This window comes from Entelurus aequoreus, linkage group LG19 (genome assembly GCF_033978785.1).
Source record: "Entelurus aequoreus isolate RoL-2023_Sb linkage group LG19, RoL_Eaeq_v1.1, whole genome shotgun sequence".
Classification (NCBI taxonomy): domain Eukaryota; kingdom Metazoa; phylum Chordata; class Actinopteri; order Syngnathiformes; family Syngnathidae; genus Entelurus; species Entelurus aequoreus.
In genome coordinates, this window is record NC_084749.1 from 3,087,027 (window position 1) to 3,112,888 (window position 25,862).

Sequence of the window (25,862 nt, forward strand, 5' to 3'; positions counted from 1 at the left end):
ACACACACACACACACACACACACACACACACACACACACACACACATACACACACACACACGCACACTCAGCAGCACACTCACACTCAGCAGCACACACACACACGAGCACGCGTAAGCACTCCCACTCACACTCAGCAGCACACTCTCTGCGTTTCACTTTACCATAAAACTTCCAGTTACTTTTTTAAATTTATTTTTTATTTTATTTTACCAGACGTTTGAGTTCACGACTTTTCGAGTATTGTAAACTCCCTCTTAACCCCTTTCAAGGAACGTTCTCCTTTTTTTTCTGTTTTTTTCTCTCTCTACCTGCTAGTTCCATTGTCGACAACCGTCCATTCAATTGATCATTGAACGGCAGTCAATCATCACATTTTGCCCCGCCGCCATCACATTTCTGTTTGTCACACTCCAAGGCCATTGTGTCTATTTCTTTACGTTTTAGTGTCTTATCACACTGGGATCTTTCAACCTGTTTCCTTACGTTTCAGTGTCTTATCTCACTGGGATCTATCAACCCGCTTCCTTACGTTTCAGTGTCTTATCTCACTGGGATCTATCAACCCGCTTCCTTACGTTTCAGTGTCTTATCTCACTGGGATCTATCAACCCACTTCCTTACGTTTCAGTGTCTTATCTCACTGGGATCTATCAACCCGCTTCCTTACGTTTCAGTGTCTTATCTCACTGGGATCTATCAACCCGCTTCCTTACGTTTCAGTGTCTTATCTCACTGGGATCTATCAACCCGCTTCCTTACGTTTCAGTGTCTTATCTCACTGGGATCTATCAACCCGTTGCTCTTTTAGGCGGCGACCAACTACCCAGGGTGAGCCACACCCAACTATTAGTTCACTCGTCAATGAAACTGCCCGTCACGGTAATCGAGACACAATGCCGTGAGTTGACCACTTATTTACAATTTTATTGCAATGGCAGGCTCTGCAAAAATGCAATCAATCTATCGAAATCACAACTCTGCGTTTGGGGTAAAATATAGTGTTTGACTTACAGACTTCAGGACAGACTCCTAACGCAGATTTTATCTAAAAAGAAAGGTTCTGCTCACCTTGAATTGGCCAATTGAGTCTGTCTAGAAGATTGCAAGAAGTCATCGATCAACAGCGTGCCATCTCGGACGAAGCCCCCAAATTGTTGCGTCGACAGCTCTTCCTCCAAAGGAAGTCAAAGTCTGCTGTCCACTCCCAAGTTCTTTTAATGGCAAATAAGCTGATGTTAAATTGACCACCAAAAGCAGTAGTTGGTATTTCGTTGTTTATTGTCAAAGCTTTGGCAATAATGAGACCAGCCTTGCCCAAACTATCCCGATGCGTGGCTCTATCCGGTCTGCCTTCTTCTCCCTCTCCCTGTACTCTTCTACCCTTTTGTTTTGTCTACCGCTTGCATTCCAGAAGCTCCAAGGCCTCAAACACACAGTCAACCTTTTACTAAGCAGACAATTTGGAAAAGCACTAGCTGTTTTTTAATGTGAATACGGAAGTAAAAAGTAACACAAAATATGGATGTATGGAAAATATCTCGTTCCATCAAGGTCTACAACTTCTGTGTGTGTGTCTGGGTCAGGAGGTCTACAACTCCTGTGTGTGTCTGGGTCAGGAGGTCTACAACTTCTTTGTGTGTGTCTGGGTCAGGAGGTCTACAACTTCTTTGTGTGTGTCTGGGTCAGGAGGTCTACAACTTCTTTGTGTGTGTCTGGGTCAGGAGGTCTACAACTTCTGTGTGTGTGTCTGGGTCAGGAGGTCTACAACTTCTTTGTGTGTGTCTGGGTCAGGAGGTCTACAACTTCTGTGTGTGTCTGGGTCAGGAGGTCTAAAACTTCTCTGTGTGTCTGGGTCAGGAGGTCTACAACTTCTTTGTGTGTGTCTAGGTCAGGAGGTCTAAAACTTCTGTGTGTGTCTGGGTCAGGAGGTCTACAACTTCTTTGTGTGTGTCTGGGTGAGGAGGTCTACAACTTCTTTGTGTGTGTCTGGGTCAGGAGGTCTACAACTTCTTTGTGTGTGTCTGGGTCAGGAGGTCTACAACTTCTTTGTGTGTGTCTGGGTCAGGAGGTCTGCAACTTCTTTGTGTGTGTCTGGGTCAGGAGGTCTACAACTTCTTTGTGTGTGTCTGGGTCAGGAGGTCTACAACTTCTGTGTGTGTGTCTGGGTCAGGAGGTCTACAACTTCTTTGTGTGTGTCTGGGTCAGGAGGTCTACAACTTCTTTGTGTGTGTCTGGGTCAGGAGGTCTACAACTTCTTTGTGTGTGTATGGGTCAGGAGGTCTACAACTTCTTTGTGTGTGTCTGGGTCAGGAGGTCTACAACTTCTTTGTGTGTGTCTGGGTCAGGAGGTCTACAACTTCCGTGTGTGTCTGGGTCAGGAGGTCTACAACTTCTTTGTGTGTGTCTGGGTCAGGAGGTCTACAACTTCTGTGTGTGTGTCTGGGTCAGGAGGTCTACAATTTCTTTGTGTGTGTCTGGGTCAGGAGGTCTACAGCTTCCTTGTGTGTGTCTGGGTCAGGAGGTCTACAACTTCTGTGTGTGTCTGGGTCAGGAGGTCTACAACTTCTTTGTGTGTGTCTGGGTCAGGAGGTCTACAACTTCTGTGTGTGTGCCTGGGTCAGGAGGTCTACAACTTCTTTGTGTGTGTCTGGGTCAGGAGGTCTACAACTTCTGTGTGTGTGTCTGGGTCAGGAGGTCTACAACTTCTTTGTGTGTGTCTGGGTCAGGAGGTCTACAACTTCTGTGTGTGTGTCTGGGTCAGGAGGTCTACAACTTCTGTGTGTGTGTCTGGGTCAGGAGGTCTACAACTTCTGTGTGTGTGTCTGGGTCAGGAGGTCTACAACTTCTGTGTGTGTGTCTGGGTCAGGAAGTCTACAACTTCTGTGTGTGTGTCTGGGTCAGGAGGTCTACAACTTCTGTGTGTGTCTGGGTCAGGAGGTCTACAACTTCTTTGTGTGTGTATGGGTCAGGAGGTCTACAACTTCTGTGTGTGTGTCTGGGTCAGGAGGTCTACAATTTCTGTGTGTGTCTGGGTCAGGAGGTCTACAACTTCTTTGTGTGTCTCTGGGTCAGGAGGTCTACAACTTCTGTGTGTGTCTGGGTCAGGAGGTCTACAACTTCTTTGTGTGTGTCTGGGTCAGGATGTCTACAACTTCTGTGTGTGTCTGGGTCAGGAGGTCTACAACTTCTGTGTGTGTGTCTGGGTCAGGAGGTCTACAACTTCTGTGTGTGTGTCTGGGTCAGGAGGTCTACAATTTCTTTGTGTGTGTCTGGGTCAGGAGGTCTACAACTTCTGTGTGTGTGTCTGGGTCAGGAGGTCTACAACTTCTGTGTGTGTGTCTGGGTCAGGAGGTCTACAACTTCTGTGTGTGTGTCTGGGTCAGGAGGTCTACAACTTTTGTGTGTGTGTCTGGGTCAGGAGGTCTACAATTTCTTTGTGTGTGTCTGGGTCAGGAGGTCTACAGCTACCTTGTGTGTGTCTGGGTCAGGAGGTCTACAACTTCTGTGTGTGTCTGGGTCAGGAGGTCTACAACTTATTTGTGTGTGTCTGGGTCAGGAGGTCTACAACTTCTGTGTGTGTGTCTGGGTCAGGAGGTCTACAACTTCTTTGTGTGTGTCTGGGTCAGGAGGTCTACAACTTCTGTGTGTGTCTGGGTCAGGAGGTCTACAACTTCTTTGTGTGTGTCTGGGTCAGGAGGTCTACAACTTCTGTGTGTGTGTCTGGGTAAGGAGGTCTACAACTTCTGTGTGTGTGTCTGGGTCAGGAGGTCTACAACTTCTGTGTGTGTGTCTGGGTCAGGAGGTCTACAACTTCTGTGTGTGTCTGGGTCAGGAGGTCTACAACTTCTTTGTGTGTGTCTGGGTCAGGAGGTCTACAACTTCTGTGTGTGTCTGGGTCAGGAGGTCTACAACTTCTTTGTGTGTGTCTGGGTCAGGAGGTCTACAATTTCTGTGTGTGTCTGGGTCAGGAGGTCTACAACTTCTTTGTGTGTGTCTGGGTCAGGAGGTCTACAACTTCTGTGTGTGTCTGGGTCAGGAGGTCTACAACTTCTTTGTGTGTGTCTGGGTCAGGAGGTCTACAACTTATTTGTGTGTGTCTGGGTCAGGAGGTCTACAACTTCTGTGTGTGTGTCTGGGTCAGGAGGTCTACAATTTCTTTGTGTGTGTCTGGGTCAGGAGGTCTACAGCTTCCTTGTGTGTGTCTGGGTCAGGAGGTCTACAACTTCTGTGTGTGTCTGGGTCAGGAGGTCTACAACTTCTTTGTGTTTGTCTGGGTCCGGAGGTCTACAACTTCTGTGTGTGTGTCTGGGTCAGGAGGTCTACAACTTCTTTGTGTGTGTCTGGGTCAGGAGGTCTACAACTTCTGTGTGTGTCTGGGTCAGGAGGTCTACAACTTCTTTGTGTGTGTCTGGGTCAGGAGGTCTACAACTTCTGTGTGTGTCTGGGTCAGGAGGTCTACAACTTCTTTGTGTGTGTCTGGGTCAGGAGGTCTACAACTTCTGTGTGTGTGTGTGGGTCAGGAGGTCTACAACTTCTGTGTGTGTGTCTGGGTCAGGAGGTCTACAACTTCTGTGTGTGTGTCTGGGTCAGGAGGTCTACAACTTCTGTGTGTGTGTCTGGGTCAGGAGGTCTACAACTTCTTTGTGTGTGTATGGGTCAGGAGGTCTACAACTTCTGTGTGTGTGTATGGGTCAGGAGGTCTACAATTTCTGTGTGTGTCTGGGTCAGGAGGTCTACAACTTCTTTGTGTGTGTCTGGGTCAGGAGGTCTACAACTTCTGTGTGTGTCTGGGTCAGGAGGTCTACAACTTCTTTGTGTGTGTCTGGGTCAGGATGTCTACAACTTCTGTGTGTGTCTGGGTCAGGAGGTCTACAACTTCTGTGTGTGTGTCTGGGTCAGGAGGTCTACAACTTCTGTGTGTGTGTCTGGGTCAGGAGGTCTACAACTTCTTTGTGTGTGTCTGGGTCAGGAGGTCTACAACTTCTGTGTGTGTGTCTGGGTCAGGAGGTCTACAACTTCTGTGTGTGTGTCTGGGTCAGGAGGTCTACAACTTCTGTGTGTGTGTCTGGGTCAGGAGGTCTACAACTTCTGTGTGTGTGTCTGGGTCAGGAGGTCTACAATTTCTTTGTGTGTGTCTGGGTCAGGAGGTCTACAGCTTCCTTGTGTGTGTCTGGGTCAGGAGGTCTACAACTTCTGTGTGTGTCTGGGTCAGGAGGTCTACAACTTCTTTGTGTGTGTCTGGGTCAGGAGGTCTACAACTTCTGTGTGTGTGTCTGGGTCAGGAGGTCTACAACTTCCTTGTGTGTGTCTGGGTCAGGAGGTCTACAACTTCTGTGTGTGTGTCTGGGTCAGGAGGTCTACAACTTCTGTGTGTGTCTGGGTCAGGAGGTCTACAACTTCTTTGTGTGTGTCTGGGTCAGGAGGTCTACAACTTCTGTGTGTGTCTGGGTCAGGAGGTCTACAACTTCTTTGTGTGTGTATGGGTCAGGAGGTCTACAATTTCTGTGTGTGTCTGGGTCAGGAGGTCTACAATTTCTGTGTGTGTCTGGGTCAGGAGGTCTACAACTTCTTTGTGTTTGTCTGGGTCAGGAGGTCTACAACTTCTTTGTGTGTGTCTGGGTCAGGAGGTCTACAACTTCTGTGTGTGTCTGGGTCAGGAGGTCTAAAACTTCTTTGTGTGTGTCTGGGTCAGGAGGTCTACAACTTCTGTGTGTGTGTCTGGGTCAGGAGCTCTACAATTTCTTTGTGTGTGTCTGGGTCAGGAGGTCTACAACTTCTGTGTGTGTGTCTGGGTCAGGAGGTCTACAACTTCTGTGTGTGTGTCTGGGTCAGGAGGTCTACAACTTCTGTGTGTGTGTCTGGGTCAGGAGGTCTACAATTTCTTTGTGTGTGTCTGGGTCAGGAGGTCTATAGCTTCTTTGTGTGTGTCTGGGTCAGGAGGTCTACAACTTCTGTGTGTGTTTGGGTCAGGAGGTCTACAACTTCTTTGTGTGTGTCTGGGTCAGGAGGTCTACAACTTCTTTGTGTGTGCCTGGGTCAGGAGGTCTACAACTTCTTTGTGTGTGCCTGGGTCAGGAGGTCTACAATTTCTGTGTGTGTCTGGGTCAGGAGGTCTACAACTTCTTTGTGTGTGTCTGGGTCAGGAGGTCTACAACTTCTGTGTGTGTCCGGGTCAAGAGGTCTACAACTTCTGTGTGTGTGTCTGGGTCAGGAGGTCTACAATTTCTTTGTGTGTGTCTGGTTCAGGAGGTCTACAACTTCTTTGTGTGTGTCTGGGTCAGGAGGTCTACAACTTCCGTGCGTGTCTGGGTCAGGAGGTCTACAACTTCTTTGTGTGTGTCTGGGTCAGGAGGTCTACAACTTCTGTGTGTGTGTCTGGGTCAGGAGGTCTACAATTTCTGTGTGTCTGGGTCAGGAGGTTTACAACTTCTGTGTGTGTGTCTGGCTCAGGAGGTCTACAATTTCTGTGTGTGTCTGGGTCAGGAGGTCTACAACTTCTTTGTGTGTGTCTGGGTCAGGAGGTCTACAACTTCTGTGTGTGTCTGGGTCAGGAGGTCTACAACTTCTGTGTGTGTGTCTGGGTCAGGAGGTCTACAACTTCTGTGTGTGTGTCTGGGTCAGGAGGTCTACAATTTGTTTGTGTGTGTCTGGGTCAGGAGGTCTACAACTTCATTGTGTGTGTCTGGGTCAGGAGGTCTACAACTTCTGTGTGTCTGGGTCAGGAGGTCTACAACTTCTGTGTGTGTGTCTGGGTCAGGAGGTCTACAATTTCTGTGTGTGTCTGGGTCAGGAGGTCTACAACTTCTGTGTGTGTGTCTGGGTCAGGAGGTCTACAACTTCTTTGTGTGTGTCTGGGTCAGGAGGTCTACAACTTCTGTGTGTGTGTCTGGGTCAGGAGGTCTACAATTTCTGTGTGTGTCTGGGTCAGGAGGTCTACAACTTCTGTGTGTGTGTCTGGGTCAGGAGGTCTACAATTTCTGTGTGTGTCTGGGTCAGGAGGTCTACAATTTCTGTTTGTGTCTGGGTCAGGAGGTCTACAATTTCTGTGTGTGTGTCTGGGTCAGGAGGTCTACAACTTCTGTGTGTGTGTCTGGGTCAGGAGGTCTACAATTTCTGTGTGTGTCTGGGTCAGGAGGTCTACAACTTCTTTGTGTGTGTCTGGGTCAGGAGGTCTACAACTTCTGTGTGTGTGTCTGGGTCAGGAGGTCTACAACTTCTGTGTGTGTCTGGGTCAGGAGGTCTACAACTTCTGTGTGTGTCTGGGTCAGGAGGTCTACAACTTCTGTGTGTGTCTGGGTCAGGAGGTCTACAACTTCTGTGTGTGTGTCTGGGTCAGGAGGTCTACAACTTCTGTGTGTGTCTGGGTCAGGAGGTCTACAACTTCTGTGTGTGTGTCTGGGTCAGGAGGTCTACAACTTCTGTGTGTGTCTGGGTCAGGAGGTCTACAACTTCTGTGTGTGTCTGGGTCAGGAGGTCTACAACTTCTGTGTGTGTGTCTGGGTCAGGAGGTCTACAACTTCTGTGTGTGTCTGGGTCAGGAGGTCTACAACTTTGTTGTGTGTGTCTGGGTCAAGGACATTGGTATCGACACTCTGGTGGATAAATCATGTATCGTTTTTGCATTTCATGATTTCACTTTGCCTCTACTGCCATGTTTGTTGTTGTTGCACACGTCGCTTACAAGTAGCATGTTTTCTCCGTCTTTATCAAAATATAACTATAGATGTCAACATTGTGTATGTGCTAAAAGATTAATGTATGATTGTTTATCAAAATATAACTATAGATGTCAACATTGTGTATGTGCTAAAAGATTAATGTATGATTGTTTATGAAAATATAACTATAGATGTCAACATTGTGTACGTGCTGAAAGATTCATTTATGATTGTTTATCAAAATATAACTATAGATGTCAACATTGTGTACGTGCTGAAAGATTAATTTATGATTGTTTATCAAAATATAACTATAGATGTCAACATTGTGTATGTGCTAAAAGATTAATGTATGATTGTTTATCAAAATATAATTATAGATGTCAACATTGTGTACGTGCTGAAAGATTAATGTATGATTGTTTATCAAAATATAACTATAGATGTCAACATTGTGTACGTGCTGAAAGATTAATGTATGATTGTTTATCAAAATATAATTGTTTATCAAAATATAACTATAGATGTCAACATTGTGTACGTGCTGAAAGATTAATGTATGATTGTTTATCAAAATATAATTGTTTATCAAAATATAACTATAGATGTCAACATTGTGTACGTGCTGAAAGATTAATGTATGATTGTTTATCAAAATATAACTATAGATGTCAACATTGTGTACGTGCTGAAAGATTAATGTATGATTGTTTATCAAAATATAATTGTTTATCAAAATATAACTATAGATGTCAACATTGTGTACGTGCTGAAAGATTCATTCATGATTGCTGCCTTTGGTAAAAGCTGAATTCTTTTAGGTTTTACTCACATTTTCTTTCTTTTATTTAGACTCTCTGAGTTGGTGCTTTTCAAAACACTTTTAGCAAACATGTTTAATAAATACAAATAATATCCATATAAAACTTAAATGGGAAATAATAAACATCAAACAAACATTCTTGGACTCTACTCGCTTGGACTGGAGTGAAACCTTCATGCTTTTTTCGTTGTGTCATAAAATCTTGCGCTCTTCTTTTCTTTTTGATGACCTCTCGAGGAACTCTGAAGAAACGTTTATCCTTTTCATGATTGGAAGGATTCATACAGCCGAAAACAACACAAGTACAGGAGCATGTGTTCTTGGGGAAGGGCTAAATGATAGCAATATTCTCCATAACAATAGTCATGGCCTCAGAGCGCCATATGACTGTATATATTTGTTTTATTCTGCTTGGTTTTATGTTTTTTTCTTTGGACTGCCACACCACTACAAGATTTAACCACAATTTACATGAACATCAGAATCAGAAATACTTTATTGATCCCCGAGGGGAGATTAAGATTTTCAGCACAATCCCATTCAAGATCAGACAAACATTACAAGATCGTATTATTATTATAAGATCAATATTTATTCCTATTTTTTTAAATACCGTTGTCAATACAAATGATTCCTGTCTAACATCACTGTTTCTGTGTTGCAAAATGACCTAATACTACAAAGTGTTCTAATAATTTACATTTTTTTATACAAAGAAAAAAGTTATTTCGAGATGTTTCTTATTGTATTTTGTAGTACTTGTACAAACTACAACCACGGTAATATGAATAATCTCTTACTGTTATTAGTTGAAATGTGTAATTGTTGTATTATTTAAAAAAACAATAAAGACTGTTGTTTACGTTATGTGTGGTGTCACTTTGAACTTGACAACACACTTAGATAAACACCCCACAATCTCTCTCTCTCTCTCGCCCGCCCACACACTCTGCATCCACCCACATTTAAAAGTGTCCACCCAGCACAGACTCACATTAGGCAGGTGAACTTTGCCATGGGAGGGTCGCTGCTGCTGCTGTGCATGGTGGTGGTGGTGGTGGTGGTGGAGGCGACACCCAACACAACGCTGAAGGAGCACTACATCGCTGCTGTGGAGATTGGCTGGGACTATGTCCACCACCATGATGATGCAACCACTGACCAAAGGTGACCACTGTTTGTGTTGTCCATCACTTCACAGCTCCTTTAATGCGCATTGTTCTACTCTGCTGACAGGTGGCGCTCCAAAGACACGCCACAGAAATTTAAAAAGGCGATTTACAGGGAGTACACGGACGCCACCTACACTTTACCCACGCACAGAAAGCCATGGGCAGGTAGGTGACTGCAAGTTGATGGAATAGAAGCAGTGATGGACAAGCTACTTGGAAAATGTAGTAAGCTAAGCTACAAATTACTCTCCATTAAATGTAACTAAGATACAAGTTACTCTCCGTTAAATGTAACTAAGATACAAGTTACTCTCCGTTAAATGTAAGTAAGCTACAAGTTACTCTCCATTAAATGTAACTAAGCTACAAGTTACTCTCCATTAAATGTAACTAAAATACAAGTCACTCTCCATTAAATGTAACTAAGCTACAAGTTACTCTCCATTAAATGTAACTAAGATACAAGTCACTCTCCATTAAATGTAACTAAGATACAAGTCACTCTCCATTAAATGTAACTAAGCTACAAGTTACTCTCCATTAAATGTACCTAAGATACAAGTCACTCTCCATTAAATGTAACTAAGCTACAAGTCACTCTCCATTAAATGTAACTAAGCTACAAGTTACTCTCCATTAAATGTAACTAAGATACAAGTCACTCTCCATTAAATGTAACTAAGATACAAGTTACTCTCCATTAGATGTAACGACGCTACACTTTACTCTCCATTAAATGTAGCTAAGATACCACCCCGGGTCCCGACTCTGGACAGCCAGCACTTCATCCATGGCCACCGGACCTGTGCCCCCCCCCCCCCCCTTCCACAAGGGAGAGGGGGGCAGAGCAGAAAAGAAAAGAAACGGCAGATCAACTGGTCTAAAAAGGGAGTCTATTTAAAGGCTAGAGTATACAAATGAGTTTTAAGATGAGACTTAAATGCTTCTACTGAGGTAGCATCTCTAACTTTTACCGGGAGGGCATTCCAGAGTACTGGAGCCCGAACAGGAAACGCTCTATAGCCCGCAGACTTTTTTCGGGCTCTGGGAATCACTAATAAGCCGGAGTTCTTTGAACGCAGATTTCTTGCCGGGACATATGGTACAATACAATCTGCAAGATAGGCAGGAGCTTGACCGTGTAGTATTTTATACGTAAGTAGTAAAACCTTAAAGTCGCACCTTAGGTGCACAGGAAGCCAGTGCAGGTGAGCCAGTATATATATATATATATATATATATATATATATATATATATATATACATATATGGGGAGACATGAAAATAATACGTTACAGTAATCGAGACGAGACGTAACAAACGCATGAATAATAATCTCAGCGTCGCTAGTGGACAAAATGGAACACATTTTAGCGATATTACGGGGATGAAAGAAGGCCGTTTTAGTAACACTCTTAATGTGTGACTCAAACGAGAGAGTTGTTTTAGTAACACTCTTAATGTGCGACTCAAACGAGAGAGTTGTTTTAGTAACACTCTTAATGTGCGACTCAAACGAGAGAGTTGTTTTAGTAACACTCTTAATGTGCGACTCAAACGAGAGAGTTGTTTTAGTAACACTCTTAATGTGCGACTCAAACGAGAGAGTTGTTTTAGTAACACTCTTAATGTGCGACTCAAACGAGAGAGTTGTTTTAGTAACACTCTTAATGTGCGACTCAAACGAGAGAGTTGTTTTAGTAACACTCTTAATGTGCGACTCAAACGAGAGAGTTGTTTTAGTAACACTCTTAATGTGCGACTCAAACGAGAGAGTTGTTTTAGTAACACTCTTAATGTGCGACTCAAACGAGAGAGTTGTTTTAGTAACACTCTTAATGTGCGACACAAACAAGAGAGTTGTTTTAGTAACACTCTTAATGTGCGACTCAAACGAGAGAGTTGTTTTAGTAACACTCTTAATGTGCGACTCAAACGAGAGAGTTGTTTTAGTAACACTCTTAATGTGCGACTCAAACGAGAGAGTTGTTTTAGTAACACTCTTAATGTGCGACTCAAACGAGAGAGTTGTTTTAGTAACACTCTTAATGTGCGACTCAAACGAGAGAGTTGTTTTAGTAACACTCTTAATGTGCGACTCAAACGAGAGAGTTGTTTTAGTAACACTCTTAATGTGCGACTCAAACGAGAGAGTTGTTTTAGTAACACTCTTAATGTGCGACTCAAACGAGAGAGTTGTTTTAGTAACACTCTTAATGTGCGACTCAAACGAGAGAGTTGTTTTAGTAACACTCTTAATGTGCGACTCAAACGAGAGAGTTGTTTTAGTAACACTCTTAATGTGCGACTCAAACGAGAGAGTTGTTTTAGTAACACTCTTAATGTGCGACTCAAACGAGAGAGTTGGGTGGAAGATAATACCCAGATTCTTTACCGAGTCGCCTTGTATAATTGTTTGGTTGTCAAATGTTAAGGTGGTATTATTAAATAGGTGTGTAATTGTTTGGTTGTCAAATGTTAAGGTGGTATTATCAAATAGGTGTGTAATTGTTTGGTTGTCATATGTTAAGGTGGTATTATTAAATAGGTGTATAATTGTTTGGTTGTCAAATGTTAAGGTGCTATTATTAAATAGGTGTATAATTGTTTGGTTGTCAAATGTTAAGGTGGTATTATTAAATAGGTGTATAATTGTTTGGTTGTCAAATGTTAAGGTGGTATTATTAAATAGGTGTAAAATTGTTTGGTTGTCATATGTTAAGGTGGTATTATTAAATAGGTGTATAATTGTTTGGTTGTCATATGTTAAGGTGGTATTATTAAATAGGTGTATAATTGTTTGGTTGTCATATGTTAAGGTGGTATTATTAAATAGGTGTATAACTGTTTGGTTGTCAAATGTTAAGGTGGTATTATTAAATAGGTGTATAACTGTTTGGTTGTCATATGTTAAGGTGGTATTATTAAATAGGTGTATAACTGTTTGGTTGTCAAATGTTAAGGTGGTATTATCAAATAGGTGTGTAATTGTTTGGTTGTCATATGTTAAGGTGGTATTATTAAATAGGTGTATAATTGTTTGTTTGTCATATGTTAAGGTGGTATTATTAAATAGGTGTATAATTGTTTGGTTGTCAAATGTTAAGGTGGTATTATTAAATAGGTGTAAAATTGTTTGGTTGTCATATGTTAAGGTGGTATTATTAAATAGGTGTATAATTGTTTGGTTGTCATATGTTAAGGTGGTATTATTAAATAGGTGTATAATTGTTTGGTTGTCATATGTTAAGGTGGTATTATTAAATAGGTGTATAATTGTTTGGTTGTCATATGCTAAGGTGGTATTATTAAATAGGTGTATAATTGTTTGTTGTCAAATGTGAAGGTGGTATTATTAAATAGGTGTATAATTGTTAAGGTGGTATTATTAAATAGGTGTATAATTGTTTGGTTGTCAAATGTTAAGGTGGTATTATTAAATAGGTGTATAATTGTTTGGTTGTCATATGTTAAGGTGGTTTTATTAAATAGGTGTGTAATTGTTTGGTTGTCATATGTTAAGGTGGTATTATTAAATAGGTGTATAATTGTTTGGTTGTCAAATGTGAAGGTGGTATTATTAAATAGGTGTATAATTGTTTGGTTGTCATATGTTAAGGTGGTATTGTTAAATAGGTGTATAATTGTTTGGTTGTCAAATGTTAAGGTGGTATTATTAAATAGGTGTATAATTGTTTGTTGTCAAATGTGACGGTGGTATTATTAAATAGGTGTATAATTGTTAAGGTGGTATTATTAAATAGGTGTATAATTGTTTGGTTGTCATATGTTAAGGTGGTATTATTAAATAGGTGTATAATTGTTTGGTTGTCATATGTTAAGGTGGTATTGTTAAATAGGTGTATAATTGTTTGGTTGTCAAATGTTAAGGTGGTTTTATTAAATAGGTGTATAATTGTTTGTTGTCAAATGTGAAGGTGGTATTATTAAATAGGTGTATAATTGTTAAGGTGGTATTATTAAATAGGTGTATAATTGTTTGGTTGTCAAATGTTAAGGTGGTATTATTAAATAGGTGTATCATTATTTGGTTGTCAAATGTTAAGGTGGTATTATTAAATAGATGTCGGTGTTGAGCAGGATCGATAATCAGCATTTCCGTTTTCTTAGCGTTGAGTTGCAAAAAGTTAGCGGACATCCATTGTTTAATTTCATTAAGACACGCCTCCAGCTGACTACAATCCGGCGTGTTGGTCAGCTTTAGGGGCATGTAGAGTTGGCTGTCATCATCACAACAGTGAAAGCTAACACGTATGATGTCATCATCACAACAGTGAAAGCTAACACGTATGATGTCATCATCACAACAGTGAAAGCTAACACGTATGATGTCATCAGCATAACAGTGAAAGCTAACACGTATGATGTCATCAGCATAACAGTGAAAGCTAACACGTATGATGTCATCAGCATAACAGTGAAAGCTAACACGTATGATGTCATCATCACAACAGTGAAAGCTAACACGTATGATGTCATCAGCATAACAGTGAAAGCTAACACGTATGATGTCATCAGCATAACAGTGAAAGCTAACACGTATGATGTCATCAGCATAACAGTGAAAGCTAACACGTATGATGTCATCAGCATAACAGTGAAAGCTAACACGTATGATGTCATCAGCATAACAGTGAAAGCTAACACATATGATGTCATCAGCATAACAGTGAAAGCTAACACGTATGATGTCATCAGCATAACAGTGAAAGCTAACACGTATGATGTCATCAGCATAACAGTGAAAGCTAACACGTATGATGTCACCTAGCGGCAGCATGTAAATACTAAAGAGTGCAGGGCCAAGAACCAAACCCTGGGGAACTCCGCACGTTACCTTGACATAGTCCGAGGTCACATTGTTATGGGAGACACACTGCATCCTGTCAGTAAGATAAGAGTTAAACCAAGACAAGGCTAAGTCTGACATACCAACACGTGTTTTAATACGCTCTAATAAAATATTATGATGGACGGTATGGAAAGCGGCGCTAAGATGAAGAAGCAGCAACATAGATGACATCCATGGTTAGCAATAGATCATTAGTCATTTTTGCGAGGGCTGTCTCCGTAGAGTGATTTGCCCTGAAACCGGATTTAAAAGGTTCACAGAGATTGTTAGACACTAAGTGTTCATTTAGCTGCTGTGCGACTATTTTTTCGAGGATTTTCGAGATAAACGGAAGGTGGGACACCGGTCGGTAGTTTACCATGAGGTCAGGATCGAGGTTAGGTCTTTTGAGTAGAGGATGAATAACCTCTTTTTTGAATGCTAGGGGAACAGTGCCGTAGGAAAGTGATAAGTTTATAATATTTAGCACTGATGGACCTAATAATACAAACAGTTCCTTGATAAGTTTTCCAGGAAGTGGGTCAAGTAAACATGTTGTTTGTTTTATCCCACTTACACGCTGTAATAATTCCTCTGTTATTTCATCAAAAAGAAAGAGACTATTTTGGAGGGCGGTATCCGTCGTATATACAGTCGTATCTGTGTTAATAGAACCCAGTTGTAGCTGAGATGCATTGTCTTTAATCTCTTTTCTAATGACTTCAATTTTCTTATTAAAGAAATTCATAAAGTCATCTGCCGAGTGGGTGGAGCTACTGGGAGGAGTCCCTTGTTGGGTTAGCGATGCTACTGTACTAAACAAAAATTTAGGATCGTTTTTGTTGAGGCGGATGAGATTTGAGTAATATTGAGCTTTAGCTAAGGTAAGCATGCGTTTATAAGTTATTAAACAATCACTCCATGCTTGATGGAAAACCTCAAGTTTAGTCGCGCGCCATTTGCGTTTCAGCTTTCTACATGATCATTTAAGAGCTCTAGTTTCTTCTGTAAACCATGGGGTACGCCTTTTAGGGGCCCTTTTTAGCTTTAGTGGTGCTATACTATCAATGGTTTCGCGCAGGGCGTCGTTAAAGTTGTTAGTGAGGTTATCAATAGAGCCCACATAATTTGGAATGGCGCCATTACCGAAGGCAGTAGGCCAGCAAGAGTCATCGTTGTGGCAGCATTAATGTTGACGCTGCTAAAGCAGTTATTATTATTATTATTAGTTTGTTGACAAGGAGTCAGAACTTCGACTTTTACAAGGTAATGATCGGACATTACTTTAGTATACCGGAGTATCATAATTTTGGAGGTGGTGACACCCCTGACAAGCACTAGATCTATCGTATTACTGTTGCGATGTGTGGGTTCATTTATTATTTGTGTAAGACCACAGCTATCAATTATAGTCTGGAGCGCCACGCATGGAGGGTCCGATGGGGTATTCATATGGATATTAATGTCCCCCATTATGATTATATTGTCGGCTTGCATCACTAGATCAGCAACAAACTCTGAGAATTCACTGATAAAATCCGAATAGGGCCCTGGTGGGCGGTAGATAACAGCCAGGTAGAGAGGCAGCGGTGTGACAGACCTCATAGTAAGCACCTCAAATTATATATATTTATTATTTAGGTCAGGGCTAAGGTTAAGGTTTTCATTGTATATTAGTGCGACCCCCCCACCCCTTTTAAGGGGACGGGCAATATGCGCATTCGTATAGTTAGGAGGAGATTCCTCATTCGTTGTTTAACAAGTTTAAGTTTAACATATATATGTTTATATAGCTCCACACTCTGCGGAGTTAAAATAACATTTACAAAATATTTAAGTTCTTTACACTATTTTAGAGTTTCTTCTTTAATACTAAATTTAACATGTTTTACATTGAACAGAATTTGATATTACAATAAAATGGTACACACAAAATAGTCGAATAAGAACACTTTAATTCGAAGAACATTTATTTTGGTTTGTCCCATGCAGTCAGTTAAAAAACTTCCTTATTGTACAAATGATGTATACAGTAAACCCTTCTTCCTTGAATTAGTTTGAGAAGATACATTTTTTAAAGTAGTAATTATTCACTATAAACCAAATATTTTCAAAGCTAGAGCATACAAATTTGTTTACTTCCTTCTAAATGTTTTTTTTTCAACATTATGAATGACCTCTAGACATAAGATAACACCTTTAACACTGTTTTAAACCAATATAATACTGATCCTGAGGCTGAGCCAATCAGTGGCCACGATACTGAACACTGTGTTCAGATTGATTTGGGCTCTAGTGTCCAATACTACAATAGTATTTAGACATTTGTATACATGAAATGCTTCATTTAGGAAAACATGCTTAAAAAACAACAACAAAAAACAGCGATGTGGAGAAACCGCAATATTGGCGATGTGGCGAGGGAAGATTTTAAGCATATTAAAATAATTTACCAAACCACATTCAAAAAGGATTTGTAAGAAAGTCATTAGAAAGTAAAAGGAACTGAGATGTATTTTTTAAAAGTAGATTTAGAAGAGTGACAAAGAAAAATGCATTTCAATCGAGGATGTTGGAACAAACTTGACAGTGGAATAAAACAATAGAAATGTTTCTGGATTTAAAAAGAAAATCATGACGATAAAAAGATAGGAGTTTGCAGAAAATATTTGTATTTTGTGTAAATGTAGCATTAATGGTAAATAGCCAATGTTGGACAGATAGTTAGATATATATTTATTTCTGCTCATTTCCAGTCATGATTTCAAGTTATTAGTGAGTGAAATCAAAGTAAATGTGCTTATCAGTCCCCTAAAGGTCTGTGCCAGATTCATCCAAATTTTACAGTGGGTGTGTTTCGTAGAATGTGTTGACCTCCGTGAGAAATTTCAAGTCAATACGGCTGATGAATGTTGCTGCTTATTTATTCCCATGAGTGTTTGCAGGCATTCAAGGTCCAGTGATCGTGACTCAGGCCCCTGAGCGGGTGGTCGTGCACTTCAAGAACCTGGCGTCCAAACCTTACAGTATCAGCCCTGTGGGGATCACCTACTGGAAGCAGTCTGAAGGTAATACAACTTCACCTACTGGAAACAGTCTGAAGGTAATACAACTTCACCTACTGGAAACAGTCTGAAGGTAATACAACTTCACCTAACTGGAAGCAGTCTGAAGGTAATACAACTTCACCTACTGGAAACAGTCTGAAGGTAATACAACTTCACGTACTGGAAACAGTCTGAAGGTAATACAACTTCACCTAACTGGAAGCAGTCTGAAGGTAATACAACTTCACCTAACTGGAAGCAGTCTGAAGGTAATACAACTTCACCTACTGGAAGCAGTCTGAAGGTAATACAACTTCACCTACTGGAAGCAGTCTGAAGGTAATACAACTTCACCTAACTGGAAGCAGTCTGAAGGTAATACAACTTCACCTACTGGAAGCAGTCTGAAGGTAATACAACTTCACCTACTGGAAGCAGTCTGAAGGTAATACAACTTCACCTACTGGAAGCAGTCTGAAGGTAATACAACTTCACCTACTGGAAGCAGTCTGAAGGTAATACAACTTCACCTAACTCAATGAGAAATCATCTTAAGGGCTTAAAAAATGTCCATGCAGCTTTTTGTCCTTCCTGAACAAAGACTCAAGAGTTGTTGCTACTTGCTGTATCTGACAAAAGTGAGTCCAACCTTCACGTTCAGCAACTATTATTATTACGCTCTCTAAATGTATAGAAATAAATGACCATGTAGAGGAAGTCAACTGTAATATATGAGTAGCAATTGTGACTTGCCTACACGCAAGCATGGCAGTGGAAGTGTTGAGGTGTGGCCAAACAGCTCAATTGTTGCTCATCTGACATCACATGGACAAAGATAAGACCTTCTGGAGGAAAGTTCTGTGGTCAGATGACAAGACTCTGCAGCATTTCGTGGACATCGGAGGTGGTGCCCCTGGATTGGCGGAATGGAGTGGTGGTTCCTCTATTTAAAAAAAGGTGAACCGGAGGGTGTGTTCCAATTATCGTGGGAGCACACTCCTCAGCCTTCCCGGTAAGGTCTATTCAGGTGTACTGAAGAGGAGGCTACATCGGATAGTTGAACTTCGGATTCAGGAGGAGCAGTGTGGATTTTGTCCTGGTGGTGGAACTGTGGACCAGGTCTATAGTCTTGGCAGGGTCCTTGAGGGTGCATGGGAGTTTGCCCAACCAGTCTACATGTGATTTGTGGACTTGGAGAAGGCATTTGACCGTGTCCCTCAGGAAGTCCTGTAGAGAGTGCTCAGAGAGTATGGGGTATCGGACTGTCTGATTGTGGCGGTGTGCTCCTGTATGATCAGTGTCAAGAACTTAGTCCGCATTGCCGGCAGTATGTCCGACCCGTTTCCATTGAGGTTTGGACTCGGCCAGGGCTGCCCTTTGTCACCAATTCTGTGTAAGACTTTTGTGGACATCATTTCTAGGCGCAGTCAGGGCGTTCAGGGGATTTGGTTTGGTGGCTGCAGCATTAGGTCTCTGCTTTTTGCGGATGATGTGGTCCGGATGGCTTCATCTGGCCAAGATCTTCAGCTCTCACTGGATCGGTTTGCAGCCGAGTCTGAAGAGACTGGGATGAAAATCAGCACTGCCAAGTCCGAGTCCATGGTTCTCGCCCGGAAAAGGAGGGAATGCCATCTGTAGTTTGGGGAGGAGATCCTGAGGAGTTCAAGTACCTCGGGGTCTTGTTCATGATGTGGGATCTGAGCCCAGGATGTGGTTGTGGCTAGTGCAGCCCTTTGAGACACTGGTGATTAAGGGCTATATAATTAAACTTTGATTGATTGATTGATTCTTTACTTAGGCTGCTGCCCCCGCGACCTGACTGTGGATAAGCAGTAGAAGATGGATGGATTATTTGTAATAATTGTTATATAATTGTATATTATACAAATAATTACACATCTAGAAAGTTCTCGTCATGGCCTTTAATTTGAGGTATGACTTGGTGTGGTTTGTTGCAAACTGATTTTTGAGGTGCTTACTGGTGACCTTGCCCTAACCGCCTCAAAGGAATCAGCCGAGCCACATCAAACTACTTGTGTCCCAGATGTGGAAAAGACAATTGAGGTGAGAAAGTGTTGCAAAGAAAGAAAATGGACATTGTGGTACTTAGTGGTAATAACACACCATGGAGGATCTTGCATGTGCAGCTGGAGACAAAAGATGTCAGCCTCAACCTCCCAGAGCGAGTTCAAGAGTGATCCCCACTAGGCTCCCTCTGAGCACAGTGGCATGTATCATTTCCTGTAAGCTGCTGGCGTCTTCCTGCCACAGGATGTTTTCCCACAATGGACCTTATCATTATTTGAAAAGCTCTACAAATCAGCCAACAGGATTCTGTTAGACTGTTTTTATTTCTGATGTTTACTCCACAGCTGGCCAAGAGAAGGACGATGCCGTGGCTCCTGGAAGATACCGCAAGTACGTGTGGGACATCGGCCCCAATGAAGGCCCCACAGACGGTGACCCGGAGTGTCTTACCTACTCATACTCGTCTCAGGTGGACCCGGTCCGAGACCTCAACTCTGGGCTTATCGGTGTCCTGCTGATCTGCAAGTCATGTATGTCAGGCAATGGCACAAATCATACAAATGTTCCTTACATAACTCGCTAGAGATCATTCCGTCTTTTATTATCAAGCCAAGTTGGCTGTGTTGAAAGAATGTTTGCCAGATTATAACATTGTTATTTTCCGTATCTGTTACTTATTAGTCTACAAAACTTACAAAAACGACACATTGTCCTATCAAAAATGTCCTTTTTGTTATCCTCTATTTATCCTCACATAAACTAATGTAATCCTTTAAGATTTCATTTTTCTATAATTGACCATAAGATGGCGCTTACTTTTCCCATTTAAGGCATGCAGCAAAAGTTGACGCCATTTTTTTGCAAGGGTGATTTACTATAAATAATATTGTATGATTAAACATACAGTAATGACCACAAACTTATCATTTATATTTACTGTATAATTGTGTCTACATTTGTGTTTGTATTTATATTTATTATATCTATATTTATATATACTTGGTTATTTTTAAATTTCACCACTGAGAGGTCATGAATTGGTAGCAACATTGATAACCATGTTTTTTTTTGTTTGTTTTTTTGTAGGTGTCAGATTAAAAACTAAATAATGACATTAAAAATAAAATTAAAAATCTTAACAGTTATCAATATTGCTTCTAATGATTGACCCATCTCAGGGGGGCAATACAAAAATAACCAAATAATCCTTTACAATTTCTTTATTATTTATTATTGTCATTATTATTGTGCGTCATTTTAATAATAAAAACTTAGGAGTTATGAAAACTGAAACTTCAAAATGTTTGAAATCCAATAAATGTAACAAACATTTGTCATCTATATTTCAGACTAAAAATATATGTATATATATTTTTTACAGCAGTTTTTTTTTATTATTAGCTAATACTTCTTGAAGGTTCCCACTGAGAAAAAGAAGTATTATAAGAAGTACTATGTGTGTACTGCAGGGGCATTGCGTGGAGGGGAGAGGATAAATCCTGCCTTCGTGCTGCTGTTTGCCGTGTTTGATGAGAGCAAGAGCTGGTATGGAGACAAGAACTCGTATGGAGACAAGAACTCGTATGGAGACAAGAACTCGTATGGAGACAAGAGCTGGTATGGAGACAAGAACTATGGAGACAAGAACTGGTATGGAGACATGAGGGAGAGGAGCAGCAGAAAAGAATACCACACCATCAATGGATACACCAACTCCACCTTACCTGGTAGTGACCTCTAGTGACCTTTGCACAATGTCATTGTTACCTCTTATTGTTATTTAAAGGCCTACTGAAACCCACTACTACCGACCACGCAGTCTGATAGTTTATATATCAATGATGAAATCTTAACATTATAACACATGCCAATACGGCCGGGTTAACTTATAAAGTGACATTTTAAATTTGCCGCTAAACTTCCGGTTCGAAACGCCTCTGAGGATGACGTATGCGCGTGACGTAGACCGGCGAACACGGGTATGCCTTCCACATTGAAGCCAATACGAAAAAGCTCTGTTTTCATTTCATAATTCCACAGTATTCTGGACATCTGTGTTCATGAATCTGTTTCAATCATGTTCATTGCATTATGGAGAAGGAAGCCGAGCAAGCAAAGAAGAAAGTTGTCGGTGCGAAATGGACGTATTTTTCGAACGTAGTCAGCCACAACAGTACACAGCCGGCGCTTCTTTGTTTACATTCCCGAAAGATGCAGTCAAGATGGAAGAACTCGGATAACAGAGACTCTAACCAGGAGGACTTTTGACTTGGATACACAGACGCCTGTAGAGAACTGGGACAACACAGACTCTTACCAGGATTACTTTGATTTGGATGACAAAGACGCAGACGTGCTACTGTGAGTATGCAGCTTTGGCTTTTTTTTGCGTATGTACGTAACTTTTTTAAAATATATAAGCTTTATGAACCTTGGGTTAGGTGAACGGTCTTTTGGGCTGAGTGATTGTGTGTGTTGATCATGTGTTTGAATTGTATTAATAATAATAATAATAATACCTGGGATTTATATAGCACTTTTCTAAGTACCCAAAGTCGCTTTACATGTTAAAAACCCATCATTCATTCACACCTGGTGGTGGTAAGCTACTTTCGTAACCACAGCTGCCCTGGGGTAGACTGACAGAAGCGTGGCTGCCAATTTGCGCCTACGGCCCCTCCGACCACCACCTATCATTCATTCAACATTCATTCACTGGTCTGAGCGGCACCGGGGGCAAGGGTGAAGTGTCCTGCCCAAGGACACAACGGCATGGTAAGAGGCGGGGAGCGAACCTGCAACCCTCAGGTTTCTGACACGGGCGCTCTACCCACTACGCCACGCCACGCCAACTCAGTATTGGCGTGTTCTATGGAGCTAGGAGCTAGCAGAGGAGCTAGGAGCTAGCATAACACGTACCGTACCGTACGTGCGCGTCACGTACGTAACTTTTTAAAAATATATAAGCTTTATGAACCTTGGGTTAGGTGAACGGTCTTTTGGGCTGAGTGATTGTGTGTGTTGATCATGTGTTTGAATTGTATTGGCGTGTTCTATGGAGCTAGGAGCTAGCAGAGGAGCTAGGAGCTAGCATAACACGTACCGTACCGTACGTGCGCGTCACGTACGTAACTTTTTAAAAATATATAAGCTTTATGAACCTTGGGTTAGGTGAACGGTCTTTTGGGCTGAGTGATTGTGTGTGTTGATCAGGTGTTTGAATTGTATTGGCGTGTTCTATGGAGCTAGGAGCTAGCAGAGGAGCTAGGAGCTAGCATAACAAACACGCAGGTGTTATTATGCAGGATTAATTTGTGGCATATTAAATATAAGCCTGGTTGTGTTGTGGCTAATAGAGTATATATATGTCTTGTGTTTATTTACTGTTGTAGTCATTCCCAGCTGAATATCAGGTACCGTGAGTATGCAGCCTTGGCTGCTAAACATTCGATAACTTGACCGTATGTGCGCGTCACGTACGTAACTTTTTAAAAATATATAAGCTTTATGAACCTTGGGTTAGGTAAACGGTCTTTTGGGCTGAGTGATTGTGTGTTGATCAGGTGTTTGAATTGTATTGGCGTGTTCTATGGAGCTAGGAGCTAGCAGAGGAGCTAGGAGGTAGCATAACAAACACGCAGGTGTTTTTATGCAGGATTAATTTGTGGCATATTAAATATAAGCCTGGTTGTGTTGTGGCTAATAGAGTATATATATGTCTTGTGTTTATTTACTGTTGTAGTCATTCCCAGCTGAATATCAGGTCACCCCCGGCTCTCACAGCATCTTCCCTATCTGAATAGCTTCAACTCCCCACTAGTCCTTCACTTGCACTTTACTCATCCACAAATCTTTCATCCTCGCTCAAATTAATGGGGAAATTGTCGCTTTCTCGGTCCGAATCTCTCTCACTTCATGCGGCCATCATTGTAAACAATAGGGAACTTTGCGTATATGTTCAACTGACTACGTCACGCTACTTCCGGTAGGTGCAAGCCTTTTTTTTATCAGATACCAAAAGTTGCAATCTTTATCGTCGTTGTTCTATACTAAATCCTTTCAGCAAAAATATGGCAATATCGCGAAATGATCAAGTATGACACATAGAATAGATCTGCTATCCCCGTTTAAATAAAAAAAATTCATTTCAGTAGGCCTTTAACTCCTTCATTGTGTGTGTGTGTGTGTGTGTGTGTGTGTGTGTGTGTGTGTGTGCACTTGCAGGTTTGACAATGTGCCAAAGCAACTTAGTAGTGTTGTGGCATGTGATTGGTGTGGGCACTACCCCACAGATACACTCCCTCCACTTCCAGGACCACACTCTGATGGTAACACACATTTAACTCTGACGGTAACATGCATTTAACGCTGATGGTAACACACATTTAACTGTGATGGTAACACACATTTAACTGTGATGGTAACACACAATTAACATCAGCTTTCACAATAGATTTACTGATGTGACCCCAGTGAAATGTGCTATTTATTCATAAAATATGAATATATATATAAAGCAAATATGAATTATATATGCTTTAGCCATTCATTTGCTTAAAAAAAAGAAAACATCAGCTGTTTGTATTTTTCTGAAATGTTTAATCATTAAATAAAAAAATAGTTATGTAGGTTTATTTTAAGCTAAATGCATTGGCAAAATGTACTTAATTTATTTTAAGTGTTTGTTTTGATAATGTATGTTCATTAAATACATTTGTAAATAACACATAAATATATCTGTTATGTATATATACACACATATACATATATGTGACATGTTCAAAGTTCTTCCGGAGGCTGGAATTGTCACGAGGGAGGTGCTGGACATTGAGTCCGAGTGGACGATGTTCCGTACATCTATTGTCGAGGCGAGCCGCTTGGAGGCCGCACAGGTCGCCGTTGGTGCCTGTGCGGTACCTCGGTGCGGTAGCTGCCTCTGGAGTCCTATGAGCCGAAAGAACCCGATAGGACTCTTTCGGCTCATAGGACTCCAGAGGCAGCAGACGGGTACCGACAGGCCAAGCGGTGTGCGGCTTCAGCGGTCGCGGAGGCAAAAACTCGGACATGGGAGGAGTTCGGAGAAGCCATGGGAAAACGACTTCCAGACGGCTTCGAAGCGATTCTGGACCACCATCCGCCGCCTCAGGAAGGGGAAGCAGTGCACTATCAACACCGTGTATGGTGAGGATGGTGTGCTGCTGACCTCCACTGCGGATGTTGTGGATCGGTGGAGGGAATACTTCGAAGACCTCCTCAATCCTACCAACACGTCTTCCTATGAGGAAGCAGTGCCTGGAGAATCTGTGGTGGGCTCTCCTATTTCTGGGGCTGAGGTTGCAGAGGTAGTTAAAAAGCTCCTCGGTGGCAAGGCCCCGGGGGTGGATGAGATCCGCCTGGAGTTCCTAAAGGCTCTGGATGCTGTGGGGCTGTCTTGGTTGACAAGACTCTGCAACATCGCGTGGACATCGGGGGTGCTACCTCTGGATAGGCAGACCGGGTTGGTGGTTCCTCTCTTTAAAAAGGGGAACCTGAGGGTGTGTTCCAATTATCGTGGGATCACACTCCTTAGCCTTCCCGTTAAGGTCTATTCAGGTGTACTGGAGCTACGCCGGATAGTCGAACCTCGGATTCATGAGGAACAGTGTGGATTTCGTCCTGGTCGTGGAACTGTCGACCAGCTCTATACTCTCGATAGAGTCCTTGAGGGTGCATGGGAGTTTGCCCAACCAGCCTACATGTGCTTTGTGGACTTGGAGAAGGCATTCGACCGTGTACCCCGGGAAGTCCTGTGGGGAGTGCTCAGAGAGTATGGGGTATCGGACTGTCTGATTGTGGTGGTCCGCTCCCTGTATGATCAGTGTCAGAGCTTGGTCCGCATTGCCGGCAGTAAGTCGGACACGTTTCCAGTGAGGGTTGGACTCTGCCAAGGCTGCCCTTTGTCACCCATTCTGTTCATAACTTTTATGGACAGCATTTCTAGGCGCAGTCAAGGCGTTGAGGGGATCTGGTTTGGTGGCTGCAGGATTAGGTCTCTGCTTTTTGCAGGTGATGTGGTCCTGATGGCTTCATCCGGCCAGGATCTTCAGCTCTCACTGGATCGGTTCGCAGCCGAGTGTGAAGCGACTGGGATGAGAATCAGCACCTCCAAGTCCGAGTCCATGGTTCTCGCCCGGAAAAGGGTGGAGTGCCATCTCCGGGTTGGGGAGGAGACCCTGACCCAAGTGGAGGACTTCAAGTATTTCGGAGTCTTGTTCACGAGTGAGGGAAGAGTGGATTGT

General features: G+C 42.1%; 2 protein-coding genes across 3 annotated transcripts in view; one reads left to right on the forward strand and one right to left on the reverse strand.

Annotated features, from left to right (window-relative positions):
* lpla (lipoprotein lipase a) overlaps positions 1–25,862 on the reverse strand; it is a 743,422-nt gene that overhangs the window by 144,369 nt on the left and 573,191 nt on the right. The window lies entirely within an intron of this gene.
* Positions 1–25,862, forward strand: part of f8 (coagulation factor VIII, procoagulant component) — a 243,650-nt gene that overhangs the window by 10,291 nt on the left and 207,497 nt on the right. The window contains exons 4-9 of one of the 2 annotated variants that reach the window (XM_062027658.1): positions 9,458–9,652; positions 9,722–9,822; positions 17,455–17,577; positions 19,929–20,114; positions 21,054–21,129; positions 21,166–21,217. In XM_062027658.1, coding sequence (XP_061883642.1) covers positions 9,458–9,652; positions 9,722–9,822; positions 17,455–17,577; positions 19,929–20,114; positions 21,054–21,129; positions 21,166–21,217 — 733 coding nt within the window. Of the gene's footprint in view, positions 1–9,457; positions 9,653–9,721; positions 9,823–17,454; positions 17,578–18,053; positions 18,072–19,928; positions 20,115–21,053; positions 21,218–25,862 lie in introns of those variants that run through there. The other variant, XM_062027660.1, reaches the window with a different exon arrangement.